Source organism: Phoca vitulina, unplaced genomic scaffold (assembly GCF_004348235.1).
Source record: "Phoca vitulina isolate PV1807 unplaced genomic scaffold, GSC_HSeal_1.0 scaffold58, whole genome shotgun sequence".
Classification (NCBI taxonomy): Eukaryota; Metazoa; Chordata; class Mammalia; order Carnivora; family Phocidae; genus Phoca; species Phoca vitulina.
Genome location: NW_022589761.1, coordinates 7146841 through 7161762, shown reverse-complemented (window position 1 = coordinate 7161762; position 14922 = coordinate 7146841). Strand labels below are relative to the sequence as shown.

Below are 14922 nucleotides of genomic sequence, written 5' to 3'. Positions count from 1 at the left end.
ATTACATACCAAACAGAAATCTATCAGCAAATTAGTAATATATGATATAAAGTCAATGCTTGAATACTATGATGTAAAGCTACATAAGGGAATAAGAAAGGGAAGAATACAAGGCTAAGCAATCACATGTTCATAACAAAATGAGGAATACTCACGACATTACATTCCTCATTTCTATAACTGGTCACATGATCATGGTTCTTTACCTGGTGGAGTGACATAAACTTCATGCTTCAAGGGTCTGGGTCATCAGTAGTCCTGACTGGAAAGGGTTGTTGTTTGCCACTGATCTTAATCACAGGGCCATAGTAATACTAATAGACACCCTAAGGGATCTTCTGTATTCCACACATACTCTTCCTTACCTCCACTGTGGAGGAGTAGCCCAATTTCTCCTTAATAGTCAGGATTAATGGCCCCAGCCAACACTGTAACTCTATTCTTTGCCTGTTGAATCAGAGGTATGAGGAAGCCAAAGTGGCTGGGTGGCAGTCTTAACTTCCAGTTCACTGGAATTATTGTTGTGCCTCCTGATGGAAACAGTCCGCCTTCTGGATCTAAGACCTCCAGGCCAGCAGGGCATCAAGTCATGGGAACAGGAAGCAAAAATTTTGCTAGCGGGTCAACGGGGGTAATAGTGAGTGGTATTATTCCCATTTCCACCTGTAAAGGAAAACCTACAGTTTTCCCCTACTATGTGTTTCTTCCCTTTTTGTCTCCTTTACTACTCATACAGAACACTCACTTTTGACACTTCTGATCACCAAATGTGTGGGCCTTTTCCCCAAGTAATTCTCCACACCACCTGGATGTATTACAATTTAACGCAATTCTAACACTATCTGCCTGGAGACAGTATCATACCACAGGCTAAAGGTTCAGTCCCATAATACTGCTCCCCCCTTTAGATGCCAACTGCAAGTAGTAGGTGTCCAAGTTACCCACAACTTCTGTCTGATTTGGCTACAAATTGAATGTTCCTATGACCTTCTCCTCCATTTCAATTAATTTGCTAGAGTAACTCATGGAACTCAGGGAAACACATTTACCAGTTTATTAAAGGGTATGATAAAGGATACAGATGAAAAGCCAGATAAAGAGATACATAGGGTAGGGCGCCTGGGTGGCTCAGTTGGTTAAGCCACTGCCTTCAGCTCAGGTCATGATCCTGGAGTCCCGGAATCGAGTCCCACATCGGGCTCCCTACTCAGCAGGGAGTCTGCTTCTCCCTCTGACCCTCCTCCCTCTCTGCTGTCTCTCATTCAAAAAAAAAAAAAAAAGAGATACATAGGGTAAAGTCTTAGAGTACCCCAAGCAGAAGAACTTCCGTTCCCATGGAGTTAGGGTGCATCACACTTTTGGTGGGGATATGTTTGCAACCTAGAAGCCCTCTGAACCCTATAGTTTGGGGATTTTTATGGAGGCTTCATCATTTAGGCACAATGGATCATTAACCCCATTTCCAGCCCTCCCCACTTCGCAAGAGAAGGGAAAGGGGCTGGGCTGAAAATTCCAAGCATCTAATCATGGTTTGGTCTTTTCAGGGGCCAGTCCTCAACTGGAAGCCATCCAGTAGCCCACCCAGAGTTGCCTCATTAGAACAAAAGACACTTCTATCACCCAGGAAATCACGAACGTTTCAAGAGCCCTGTGTCAGCAACCAGGTCAAAGACCAAATATTAGAACAAGAGATGCTCCTAGTGTTATTACTTGGGAAATTACAAGTTTTAGAAGCTCTGTGCCAGGAACCAGGAGCAAAGACCAATATATGTATTTTCTATTATCTCACACCACTCCTTGACCCCCATATCCCTGAATCTTGGATATTGGAGAAACAACCATATATCAGATGCTGATTCAGAGCATATACAGACTTCCAGAGAATGCTGCCTCAGCCTGCAACGTTTTGATACCCAGCTGGTGCTATAACTGAGTCTTCAAAGTGTCATTCCATCATTTTACCAGGCCAACTGCTTCAGGATGATGGGAAACATAATATGACCAGTGAATTTCATCAGCATGGACCCACTGTTGCACTTACTTTGCTGTGAAGTGAGTTCCCTGATCAGAAGTAATGCTGTGAGGAATACCATGACAGTGGATACGGCATTCTGTAAGTCCATGGATGGTAGTTTTATCAGCTTTGCATGTAGGGAAAGTAAATCCACACCCAGAGTTTCTATTCTAGTAAGATTAAGACGCTGCCTCTTCCATGATGGTCTAATGTAACCAACCTGCTTCCAGGTAGCTGGCTCAACACTCCAGGGAATGGTGCTATACTGGGGAGTTCAGTGTTTGTTTCTGTTGCTGGCAGATTGAGCACTCAGCAATGGCCATAGCCAGGTCAGCCTTGGTGAGTGGAAGTCCATGTTGCTGATCACAAGCATAATCTTCATCCCTGCCAAAATGACCATTTTGTTCACAAGCCCATTGGACAATGACAGGGGTGGCTGGGAAAAAAGTCGTCAGCCACAGAACAGGCCATTCCATCTACTTGATTATTAAAATCCTTTGCTGAGGTCTCCCATTTATATGGGACATGGGTATCTTCAATTTTTTTGCCCTGATTCAGAGAGGTCTATCCACCTATCTCTTCCCCAGATTTCACTGCCCAAACTTCCAATCATCTTCCTTCCAGTATAATGCCACACACTGTATCCATTTCCACACTTGTTCCCCGGATTTGTCTGCATAAGTTAGAAAACTCAAGTAGTTCTCTTGGACTGTAGCACCCCTTCCTCAGGGGTCACACTCTGCACTGCACACTCAGGAGCCTGCTAGGACGTGAGTCTAGTGATAGGTCTGCAAACAAAAGGGGGTGGTTGTGGGGGCTTCTATTGCCTTGCATGGCCACTGCCTCAACGGAGGTCATTACAGTTTCTTTAGGCAATGCATAGTTAATTCCATAAGATGGGAATATAAAGGCTGATGCCACTGTGGGTGGGGATGCCACTGCCAGGAGGAGTGGAAAGGCCACTTCTGCTGATGAGGCTGCTTCCACTGGTAAGGAAGACTCAGAATTTAGGAGCTCAATGTCCCAGCTACATCAGAGCCTTCCCACTTGTCCCCATGCCATCTTACAGGATCCCATTCTTTCCCAATCAATGCCCTCACTTTATTTTTTTTTTTTTAAGATTTTATTTATTTGACAGAGAGAGACACAGCGAGGGAGGGAACACAAGCAGGGGGAGTGGGCGAGGGAGAAGCAGGCCTCCCGCAGAGCTCGATCCCAGGACCCTGGGATCATGACCTGAGCCGAAGGCAGACACTTAACAACTGAGCCACCCAGGCGCCCCATCAATGCACTCACTTTAATAGCATTTTAACACCAATTAACTATTCAGCTAAAAATTTTCCAAATACCTGTTTCAAAAATTCCATTGTTAAGTCATTTCTCTCTTCTTACATTTTATTATAATCAGCCAGAAGGAGCCAAGCCACACCTTCAATTTCATTACTCACAAGTTCTACTTCCCACAAAACATTACACGGAACATAATTTCACCAAGTTCTTTTCACTTTATAAAAAGAACTTCCTTTCCTCCAGTTTCCAATAACATGTTCCTCACTTCCATCCGAGACCTCATCAGTACTGCCTTTACCATCCATATTTCTACCAACATTCTGTCAATAATGTATTCTCTAAGATTGAAGTTTTCTTTCAGCTCTTTCTTTTCTGAGCATCACCAAAATCACCATTAATGTCCTTATTTTTTGCATGCACCTAAAAACTCTCCCAGCCCTTACCTATTATTCAATTCCAAAGCCACTTCCACATTTTTAGGTATTTGTTACATTAACACCCCACTTCTGGTACCAATTTTTGTCTTACTCATTTTGGGCTGCTATAATACAGTACAATAGACTGGGTGGTTTATAAACAAATTTCTCACACTCTTTGAGGCTGCAAGTCTGACATCAGTGTGCCAGCATGGTCAGTTTCTGGCAAGAACCCTCTTCCAAAATAAAGACTGCCATTTTCTTGTGTCCTCACATGACAGAAAAGTTTAAGAGAGCTCTCTGGGATCCTTTTGATAAGGGGACTAATCTCAATCAGGAGGGATCCATCATCACTTAATTACCTCCAAAAGGCTCCACTTCCTGTCATCACATTAGGGGTTAGGATGTCAACACATGAATTTTGAGGGGACACATTCAGTCCATTTCAAGGCCCAAATGGTTTCACTGGAAAATTCTACCAAACATTTAAATAATAGTGATTCTACACTACCTCTTCCAGAAACTGAAAGGAGGCAATACTTCGAAACCCATTTTACGAGGCCTCCATCACCATGTTAGCAAAATGAGGCAAAGACAGTTGAATAAAAGAAAACTACAGGCCAGTAATCCTCATGAACACTGATGCAAAAATCCTCAAAAAAAAAAAAAAAAAAAACCTCAACAAAATATTAGCACATCATAGCAGTCACAGCAAATCCAGCAATGTATTTATGCACTACATATATGTCAAGTATGCACTACAAACAAATGGAGTTTATTCCAGTGATGTAAGGCTTGGTCAATATTTGGAAATTCATGAAGATAATCCATCGTAACAGAGGAAAAGAGAAAAATCACATTTTACTCATTGTATCAACTGGTGCATATCTCAAGTAGAATTTCAAGGATATATAAAGGGTTCCATGGCAGTGTTTCCAGATAGCAAAGTGTTTTCAAAGTTATGATTGGGCCTGAGAGGGAAAAAAAAAAATCAAATATATGGTACTGTCCTGAAAATGTAGTCTCAGAATAATGATGAACGTTATTATCCTTTCTGTGATACAACAGGGCTTCTAAGAATTTCAGTCATTTTTCCACAGCAGCCTCATAGGGAGTCCAATACAGAGAAAAAAGCCTGTTGATCTTTTGTCTGAGTGAACCCTAATAAAATTCATTGAAAATACAGTTTTTAAGACAAGTGTACTACTTGCAGCACTGCAAGCTTGAACTTAATGGGACAGACGCAGTACAGGGTGAAAGGGCCTTGGGATCCCAAAACATCTACGAGCTAAAAACAGTCTGAGAAAACTACTCAGCTGCAAACACAGGTTACCTGTGTTTCATGAGAGGGGCGGGAAGCATGACTCAGGGTAGAACCAAGACCTCAGTATTCAAACATGCTACTTGGGAGCAGAAAGACACTTAAATTGGGTTCTGTATTATGTAATAATGCAACCCACTGAATATCACAGCAGAGAAATGTTGGGAGAAACAGATTATATTACATTCTTTTAAAAAAACTAAATCTTCAAAACTCATGTGTATTTTACACTTACCACCATTTTAATTCGAACTAGCCACAATTCAAGTGCTCAATTTTGAGTGCTCAACATACTGCTGGCAACTATCTTATTAGACAATGAAGGTCTATTCCATTAATTTCCATATTTGGTTGTAGTAATTGCTTTTTAAACTCATTCTTTAAACATATGAAGTACTGTGGGACAGGCATGATAACAGAGGTAGCAATAGGTGAACTAGATAAAATCTGGACCCTCGATTTTTATTTCCCAAATATGGTATAGCATATTTAATATCCCAATGTGCAGAGCTTTGACAACATCCACAAATTTTGATATGTAGTCATTTTAAAAAAATCATTTACTTCAATTGGGTTATAATTCCATAGCTAATTTTATCTTTAAAATAATATTATGGGAAAATTGAAATACATAAAAGTAGAGAAAATAGCAAAAACAAAATAAACAAAAACCATGTACCCAAGACTCATCTTACCATCACTTTGTATCCATCCTTATTTTCCTTTTGCATGAGCATTTTTTAAAAGTTCCAGACATCATTATCATCTTGTGTATAAACTTACCTTTTTACATAACCACGATGCTATCACACCTAACAAAAACATAATTTTTAAATATTATCTAATACTGTCAATACTCCCATTTCCCTAATTGTCATAAAAATGTCCTTTTTACATGTTTGTTCAACTTGTGAATCTAATTCATTGCATTTGATTGGTATACATTTCTTCAGACTCTCTTAATATCTGAGAGTTCCGCCTCCCCTTTTTCAGTGCCATTTTATTGTTTGAGAACCCAGGTTATTCCTCTTGTAGAATTACCCACATTTTAGATTAGTTTAATTGCTTCTTGTGTCATGTTCTTCTGTTCCCTAAATTTTCTCTAAAGTGGAAGTTAGATCTTGATGCTTAGATTCAGGTTCAATATTTTTGGGCAAGATGCGTAAGCCTTATTGTAACACATTAGGGGGCACAAGGTGTTTTATCCTATTTTTCATGAGATTAAAATCGATCAGTGGGTACCTACACTGGTCTTAACCTTTACTGAGAATTGTGCCTAGATCCATTATTTCATTGTGTGCTGCAAAACTCTAACAAAGAACTTTAACTCATCAACTTCTAGTTTCCCTAAAATACAGTTCAATAGGAAATGCAGGCTAAATGACTTTCCTTTCAATTATCATTTTTGGAATGAGTAGTGTCCTAGCAACCTCCATATGTATATTATACAGATGGGAAGAAGATGGGAAGATAGAGGTGATATAATAAGTAAGATCAAAAGCTCTTCTATATTTACTCCTTTAAGAGTTTCTTTCTAGAACAAGTTTCCTGAAGTTTAACATGGTTTTTAATGCTGAGGAAAGGCTTCTATAAATTCATGAAATTAATATATCCTTTCCTTCAAATAAAACCTCTTATTTAGCTTAGTTGTAAGCATGAAGCAAAAGGGATTCCTATATTCAAAAACTTCCCCTAGAATTTATCTTTTAATGCCCCTTAACACAAAATTCACAGTGGAAGGCTTTCCTATAATTATTTAGTTACATTATGAATTCGCTGATGGTAGGTAAGATGGGAATGTTGTCTAAATGCTTTTTTACATTCCTTACATTTGTATGGTTTTTCACCAGAATGAATTCTCTGATGTTGAATAAGGGATGAATGAAGTCTAAAGGCCTTTCCACATTCCTTACAGTCATAGGGTTTCTCACCAGTATGAATACTCTGATGTTGAGTAAGTTGTGATAGCAGTCTAAAAGTCTTCTCACATTCCTTACATTTATAAGGTTTCTCACCAAAATGAATACTCTGATGTTGAGTAAGTTGTGAGAACAGTCTAAAGGTCTTCCCACATTCCTTACAATCATAGGGTTTCTCTCCAATATGAATACCCTGATGTGAAATAAGTTCTGAGTAACGACGGAAGAACTTTTGACATTCCTTACATTCATAAGGTTTCTCACCAGTATGAATTCTCTGATGGAGGGTCAGATGATAACCACGACTAAAGGTCTTCCCACATTCTTTACAATCATAGGGTTTCTCACCAGTATGGATTCTCTGATGGAGAGTGAGTTGTTGTCTCACTCTGAAGGCCTTTCCACATTCCTTACATTCATAGGGTTTTTCACCAGTGTGAAGTTTGTGATGTACTCTGAGGCCTGTACTACACAAAAAAGCCTGCCCACAGTCCTTACATTCATAGCACTTCTCAGCAATATTAAGTCTCTGATGTCGTGTAAGGTGTGCATACTGTCTAAAGGTCTTCCCACATTCCTTACATTCATAGGGTTTCTCACCAGTATGAATCCTTTGATGGAGATTAAGTTGTCCTCGCACTCTAAAGGCCTTCCCACATTCCTTACATTCATAGGGCTTCTCACCAATATGAGTTCTCTGATGTACTCGAAGATCTGCACCACATGTAAAGATCTTTCCACATTTTTTACATTCGAGGAGTTTGTCAGAAGTATGAATTCTCTGATGTCGACTAAGGTGGGCACACTGTCTAAAGGCTTTTCCACATTCTTTACATTCATAGGGTTTCTCACCAGTGTGAATTCTCTGATGGAAAGTAAGTTGTTGGCGCACTCTAAAGGCCTTCCCACAGTCCCCACATTCGTAGGGTTTCTCTCTATTATGAATTCTCTGATACAGAGTAAGAGATGTGAGTTTTCTGTAACTGGGCATTTTTTTCACTTGCCTGAAATATCCCTCTTGAGGACCTTCTTGTCCCTCAAACTTTTTATATTTATAATCTTTTCTGATAAAGGAGTCTTCAAGGCCACAACTTCTAATTCTTCTCATTATCTCCCACTGAGATAAATTCATTTCATAAATATCCTTTTCTTGAAATAACTTTTTAGTGTCATATCTGGATTCTAAATCTGAAAGAAAACAAGATAAATACATGCTATCTTCTTATTCTAGAAAAAGTAAACCAGCAAATAAAAACTTTATAATAGAAAAAAAACAACAGAAAATAAAGCTCAGTTGAAGTAAATGAGCTAAAAATCTCTAAAGTAATCATGTATTTGGGTGCAGATCAAAGTCTGAGAATCTTCACTTAAATTTTTAAATGATTACTCCTTTTAATCAGAATAATGTACAAACATCTTACCATGAATAACATGGCTTTTGTTTACCATATCATCTCAAGTCATTGTCCCCTTTGTTCCCTATATTCCTATCCCACTAACCTCCTTTCAGCTCCTAGAATATGTAATAATCTTTCCATTTCTTAGAGCTTTTCACTGGCTATTAAATCTCTCAGAACTGCCAACTTGCATTCTCTACATAGTTGGGTTCCTTTCATCCTTTAGGTACCATGTTAAAAATCAGACCCATGCTGACTTCATCTAATTTATATCCTTTACTTTCTATCCAAGTAATTTGTTCCTTGTTTCTTAACACTTTTTCAATTTTGTTGTTACATACATATTCATAAATTTTCCTATTTTTTTATTCTCTTTATTTTCTTACCTTAAACTTTCCCAAGGGCAGAAACAATTCATTTATCACTGAATAATAAACCCATGGCATATAGTAACTATTAATTATTAAATTCTCATAATTAGTTAACAGTTTTTGCATATGTTCCCTTGCTGCTAATCTTATACCTTATTACACTGATTAAATATTTTTTATTACTTCCTATACAGATAGGAAACAAAAGCACATCTAAGCTATCTCAAATATATAAATGAAAAATGGTGATTTCTTTACAAGTGATTATCTTTCCTATTGTCTACTTTCACTTAGATATCTCCACTACAGCTCATTTTCTACTTTGCATAGTCATGAGTAAACTCCGTTTGCACAAGGTAGTGAGAGGTTCTACTTAGTATCTTTATTTCAGTTTATATAACTACACACATCTATGTTACAAATACTCAACCTGTTTTGTTCCTTCATACCCTTCTCTATATTCTCCCAAAAGTCCTCAAAGCCAATGCCATTTAGGTTCTACCTAGGGAGTATTTTAGTGATTTTTCAGGCATAATAATGAGTTTATATCATAGTAACAAGCTAATAAAATTCTGAGCAAAGAGAGATTTTTCTCAAATGTATATTTTCTCAAAATTTTTACAATAAGAGTTCACTACTTTTCAAAAAGAAAATGGTATTTTTAAGAACCTGTAATACTGGAACATTATTTTTAATATGCCCAAACTGGAAAGAATCCAAGTGTTCATCAGAATTACTATGCAAATTAAAACATATTGTCACGACACAATACTGTATAGCAATGAAAATGAGTAATCTACAAGTACATGCAACAGCACAGATCAATCTCACAAACATAATGATGAGTAAACAAAGACAAACATGAAAGAATATATACTGTATAGTTCCATTTTTATGAAGTTCGAAAATGGTAAAAAGCTGTTAAAAGTCAGGATAGTGGCTGGGGCGCCTGGGTGGCTCAGTCGTTAAGCTTCTGCCTTCGGCTCAGGTCATGATCCCAGGGTCCTGGGATTGAGCCCTGCATCGGGCTCCCTGCTTGGCAGGAAGCCTGCTTCTCCCTCTCCCACTACTTGTGTTCCCTCTCTCGCTGTCTCTCTGTCAAATAAATAAATAAAATCTTAAAGAAAAAAAAAAGTCAGGATAGTGATTAATTTTGGTGGGGAGGAAAGACTGGAAGGAATTAGGAGGGATCTTCTAATATCCTAGCAAACCTCTATTTCTGTGCTAGTCAGATGGATGTGATTACTTTGTGAAAATTCAGTAAGCTGTTTGCTTATGATTTCAGGTTTTTTGGTATGTATTTATGTTTCAATAAGTTTGTTTAGAAAAGGATATACTGGGGCGCCTGGGTGGCTTAGTCGGTTAAGCGTCTGACTCTTGATATCAGCTTAGGTCATGATCTCAGGGTTGTGAGCTCAAGTCCTGTGTCAGGCTCTGCACTGAACGTGGAGCTTGCTTAAGAGTCTCTCTCTCCCTCTGCCCTTCCCCACCCCAACCACATGCACATGCTCTCTCTCTTAAAAAAAAAAAAAAAAAAAAAAGGATATGTTAAAAACATTAAAAGGCAATAAGGATTTAAACAGTGTATATAAAATATGAGCAGAGACAGGTAAATGAGTATTTCCTTTTCCCCTTAGTTCCCTCTTTCCTCCCGCTTTCCCTTTCTCTCCCCCTTTCTCTCTGTTTCCATTTCCCTACCTAAGAAAGCAATAAAAAACTTCGGCAACTTTGTAAGGATCTTCAGGAAAAAGTCAATTTAAGGCTTAACACAAATGAGATGGAAATGATATATTAAATGACCAGTAATTAGCCAAATAATAATGACAGCAAATAAGTAGGCAGCCATAAAGGTATGACAAAGGTTATAAGATGGTAATTTCAAAGGATTTACTTGTAAATTAAAAAGTAAAGACCAGTAATGTAAAAGGAAAGTCATTAAAAAAAACATAAAAAAGGAAAAGTCATGGTCAAAATAAAAATAAAGCTGAAACATCTGCAAGAAAAATGAGAAAGTGTTGACAGCATAAATGCCCACACAAATTGATGTAAGAAACATTAAACAATGGAAACAGTAATAAAGGAGATGAGCAGACAATGAGCAAAACAAATATAAATATACACAAAAATAAGATAAAATGTCCATATTCACCCTCTCTCTCCCCCCCCCACAAAACCCACAAAGTAGAACAAGTTATAAAATTCATCCTATAGGGGACCCAGGCTGGCTCAGTTGGTGAAGCATGTGACTCTTGATCTTGGGGTTTTAAGTTTGAGCCCCACATTGGGTAGAGAGATTACTTAAAAATAAAATCTTTAAAAAATAAAAAAACTCATCCTATAAAACGTAGAGGTTTCCATTAAAAAACAAAACATTCCCAATGTGGATATAATGAACCTGACACTCTCATATATGCCCCCGCCACTTAAAAGATATGCCAGATTAAGACCTTACATTTTGAATATTCTCACCTAGGAGACTACAGCATGAACACTGAGCTGTAATCTTATGATTCGTATAAACAAAAAGTCAGCCATATTTGTTCCCAAATTTGTTTACGCCAATTCTTATCACTGCAAGCAACTAAGACAATCATTTCTATAAAAACAACATTGAATACTTCAGAGGTTCTTGTTCTACTTTAAACTGAAACTAGAAATAATAGCCTTCCCATTATATGTGTGATCTAATCAAGAAAGAATTGGCTGGACCTACAATGAAACAAAAGGCCAAACTAAGTATCAAAAGATTGGCCTATGGTAAGAAATGTTAATGTTACAACTTTTAAGATATATGTAAAATATTTAACCATTTAAAATTAATAAACCAAACACTAGTTTGGATTCTACTGAATCAAGAACTTTAGTAAAAAATGCTAATGTGCGGGCGCCTGGGTGGCTCAGTCGTTGAGCGTCTGCCTTCAGCTCAGGTCGTGATCCCAGGGTCCTGGGATCGAGCCCCGCGTCGGGCTCCCTGCTCCGCGGGAGGCCTGCTTCTCCCTCCCACTCCCCCTGCTTGTGTTCCCTCTCGCGCTGTGTCTCTCTGTCAAATAAATAAAATCTTTAAAAAAAAAAAAAAATGCTAATGTGCAAGCAAAATATTAGCCCCTCTTAGATCAATATAAAAGGAGAAATGTTATTTCCATTTGCAGGGTATCAGCTTTCATTAAAAAGAAAATGAGGAGGGGCGCCTGGGTGGCTCAGTCGTTAAGCGTCTGCCTTCGGCTCAGGTCATGGTCCCAGGGTCCTGGGATCGAGCCCCACATCGGGCTCCCCGCTCAGCGGGAAGCCTGCTTCTCTCTCTCCCACTCCCCCTGATTGTGTTCCCTCTCTCGCTGTGTCTCTATCAAATAAATAAATAAAATCTTTAAAAAAAAAAAAAAAAAAAAAAGAAAACGAGGAGAATATTACCTGGTCACAAAATTAATTCGTTTCCTAAGGTATGATGTCTTTAATCACCTTTTTTCTTTTGTTGATACAAGATGATATGGGATATATATTTATGACAGAGGCAGTTTTAGTCACATTAACACCAGGGTTAATGTGTTAAGAAATCTGTAAATGTTAAAACCCTATGACCACAGAGTTGTATTTCTGAGAATCAATACTGACTACATACTGAATAATCCATAATGAATTCCAATAAAATGCTAAATAATCCTCACATTCTGCTGATAATCTTACTCTTTATTTCAACAAGAAATCAGAAGCATTTGAAAGAAAAATATGTATTCTCCCCTTCCCATTATTCAACCAACCTGTGTCCATATCCTTATCATATGCATGGGTTTTCTTCATAAATTGGCTCTGACTCCTTCCCATCTACTGAAAGCCATTCCTTACAAAATTATCCCATCTCTCTACTCCATCAATTTTCCTCTCTTTGAAATCATTCCCATCAACATATAAATATGTTCTAATACCTCACATTTTAAAGGCATTTCCTGTAACCCCTGTGTCTGCTTTTATGGCACAATTTCTCCAAGACTTGTATATACTTATTTTCACCACTGTCTCACCTCTCATTTTCTTATCCTTTTATCTCCCAATAACTTTAAAATAAAACTTTACTACAGAGTATCAAATACACATAAGTAGAACAGTATAATGAATATCCACGCGTCTATGACCCAGCCTCAACCACCACCAACCCGTGCCCAATCCAGGCCTATGCACACCCCAATGCACTTTCCTCACATTATTTGAAGCAAATCCCATATACTAATTTTTTCTACTTAAAGGACTTATCTCTAATCATAATACCATTATTCAAACCTTTAAAAAAATGAACAGTAATTCTTTAAGATTATAAAAAATAAGTGTTTATACTTCTAATCTCAAACATAAAATTTTAAACAATTTAAAAATAGTAAATTGATCCCCCCAAAAAGTCCATAGAGTACAACTGGCTGACAGGTCTTTTATATGTCTTTTAATCTAAAGGTTTTCCTGCTTTCTTTTGATTTCCCTTGTAATTTATTTGTTGAAGAAACTGTTTTTTGACCCTATAGCGTTGCCCATTTCTTAATTTTGCTGACTATAATCCCAAGGTGCAGTAGAACATATGTTCCTCTATCTTCTTCCCATAAATTGGTAGTTGGCTTTAGAAACTTCATCAGACTTAGGACCAATTTTATTGGCAAAGTTACTTCAGAGGTGATACTGTATCCTTTCATTAGAAGAAATACATCTGATTTTCTCTATTTCTGTGATGTTATTAGTTTAATGTTTAATTTGATGTTTAATGCCCAGATCCAGTTGTTCATTATGGGTTCCAAAATGGTAATATTCTAATTCTGTCATCTTTCATTTATTCACTGAATACTTTTATTAAGAAAAACATCCCTCTATCTAATATTGGTACAGTTCTTATAAAAAATACTTCTTATAAAGAATACTTCTTTTCCTTTGTATTTCCCAAATAAGTTAAATCTCTAGTAGTTTCTAATGGTGAGCAATTTGCTATTAGTATCACTAAGAATTTATGGAATTAAGCATATTTTATGTGTTGCAATACATTGCAGTTATGTGTATAGTCAAATGATTCCATCTTTGACTAGCTGGAGCTTCTTACAACTGGTTCCTCTTCTCTGACCACCTTATCTAAAGTTACTCCATTCATCCATCATAATTCTCCATATTCTTACCCTACTTACATTTCTTCATAACTTAATCATTTCACGATATTTGTTAATCCATTTGCTTATTTGTGTATCGTATGACTTCCCTACTACAATGTAAACTTCATGAAAAGAGAACAATGGAGAAATACATATATATAAAAGATGAACCAGAAATGAATTAGATCCAAAATACAGGTAAAATGGTTGCCATTATGAAGTTTCCCCCCACTGAAATGACAGGGAGATAGGGGAGTGAAGAAACAAGTGGTAAGTGGAAGTATAGATGAAATTTCTTTGCTGGCTCATGCTGAGATCTAAGTTTTCTTCCCAGGTTTCAGGTCTTCTCTTCATTATCAACATCTGTGGGGTCTGTTACCTTCCCAACGAGCATGCTGTGCCTGCAGACACAGAGAACCACGCATCCCTGCCTGATTAGCACTTACTCACCTAGGCTCCTTCTTCTTCTCTCATCCCTCACAACCATCCAGGGTTCTTTCCCTTGCTCTAGTAGGGTAATCACATCTGGCTTAGAAATGGAACATCCTGCTTGAAAAAACATAATGGTACATAATAAAGAAAGAATTAACTTGATAGAGCCTTCAGAATAAAGAGGAGCAATGGGATTGAAAAACATTCATATTAGTGTTACTTCAGGATCACAAAGAATAACAAGAACAGAGGAGTAGGAACATTGTCTTATTTTAATTTAAACTCATACAGAGTCTCTCTCTTGAGAGGAAGTAATGATTTTGGGTTTTGTTTTGTTTTTGTTTTTTTTCTGAGGAAGTAATGATTTGAGAACACTGGTTTCAAATCCTGCTCTACCACCTGGGTTGCTATGGCCTCAGTTTTCTCAGCTGTAAAAAGGAGGTATTACGTCTATCCATTGGACTTCTGTGAGGTTTGATTTTATAAATGTTAAGTGCTTGGATGAGTGCTTAGTACATAGTAAACACTATATATATACTTATTAGATACTTTTATTAGGTATTTTGCTATTTTGCTAAAAGGAAAATAGTTTCTAACCAGGATATACATCCAATATTAAATGCAAAATTCATGTATTTTAAACTT

General features: G+C 37.4%; 1 protein-coding gene across 1 annotated transcript in view; it reads right to left on the bottom strand.

Moving 5' to 3' along the window:
* Positions 1-14922, bottom strand: part of LOC116623213 — a 56505-nt gene that overhangs the window by 40968 nt on the left and 615 nt on the right. The window contains exons 2-3 of the mRNA XM_032390153.1: positions 14296-14394; positions 6806-8148 (exon numbers count right to left, since the gene is read on the bottom strand). Of these exons, the coding sequence (XP_032246044.1) occupies positions 6806-8148; positions 14296-14394 (1442 nt within the window). The remainder of the gene's footprint in view (positions 1-6805; positions 8149-14295; positions 14395-14922) is intronic.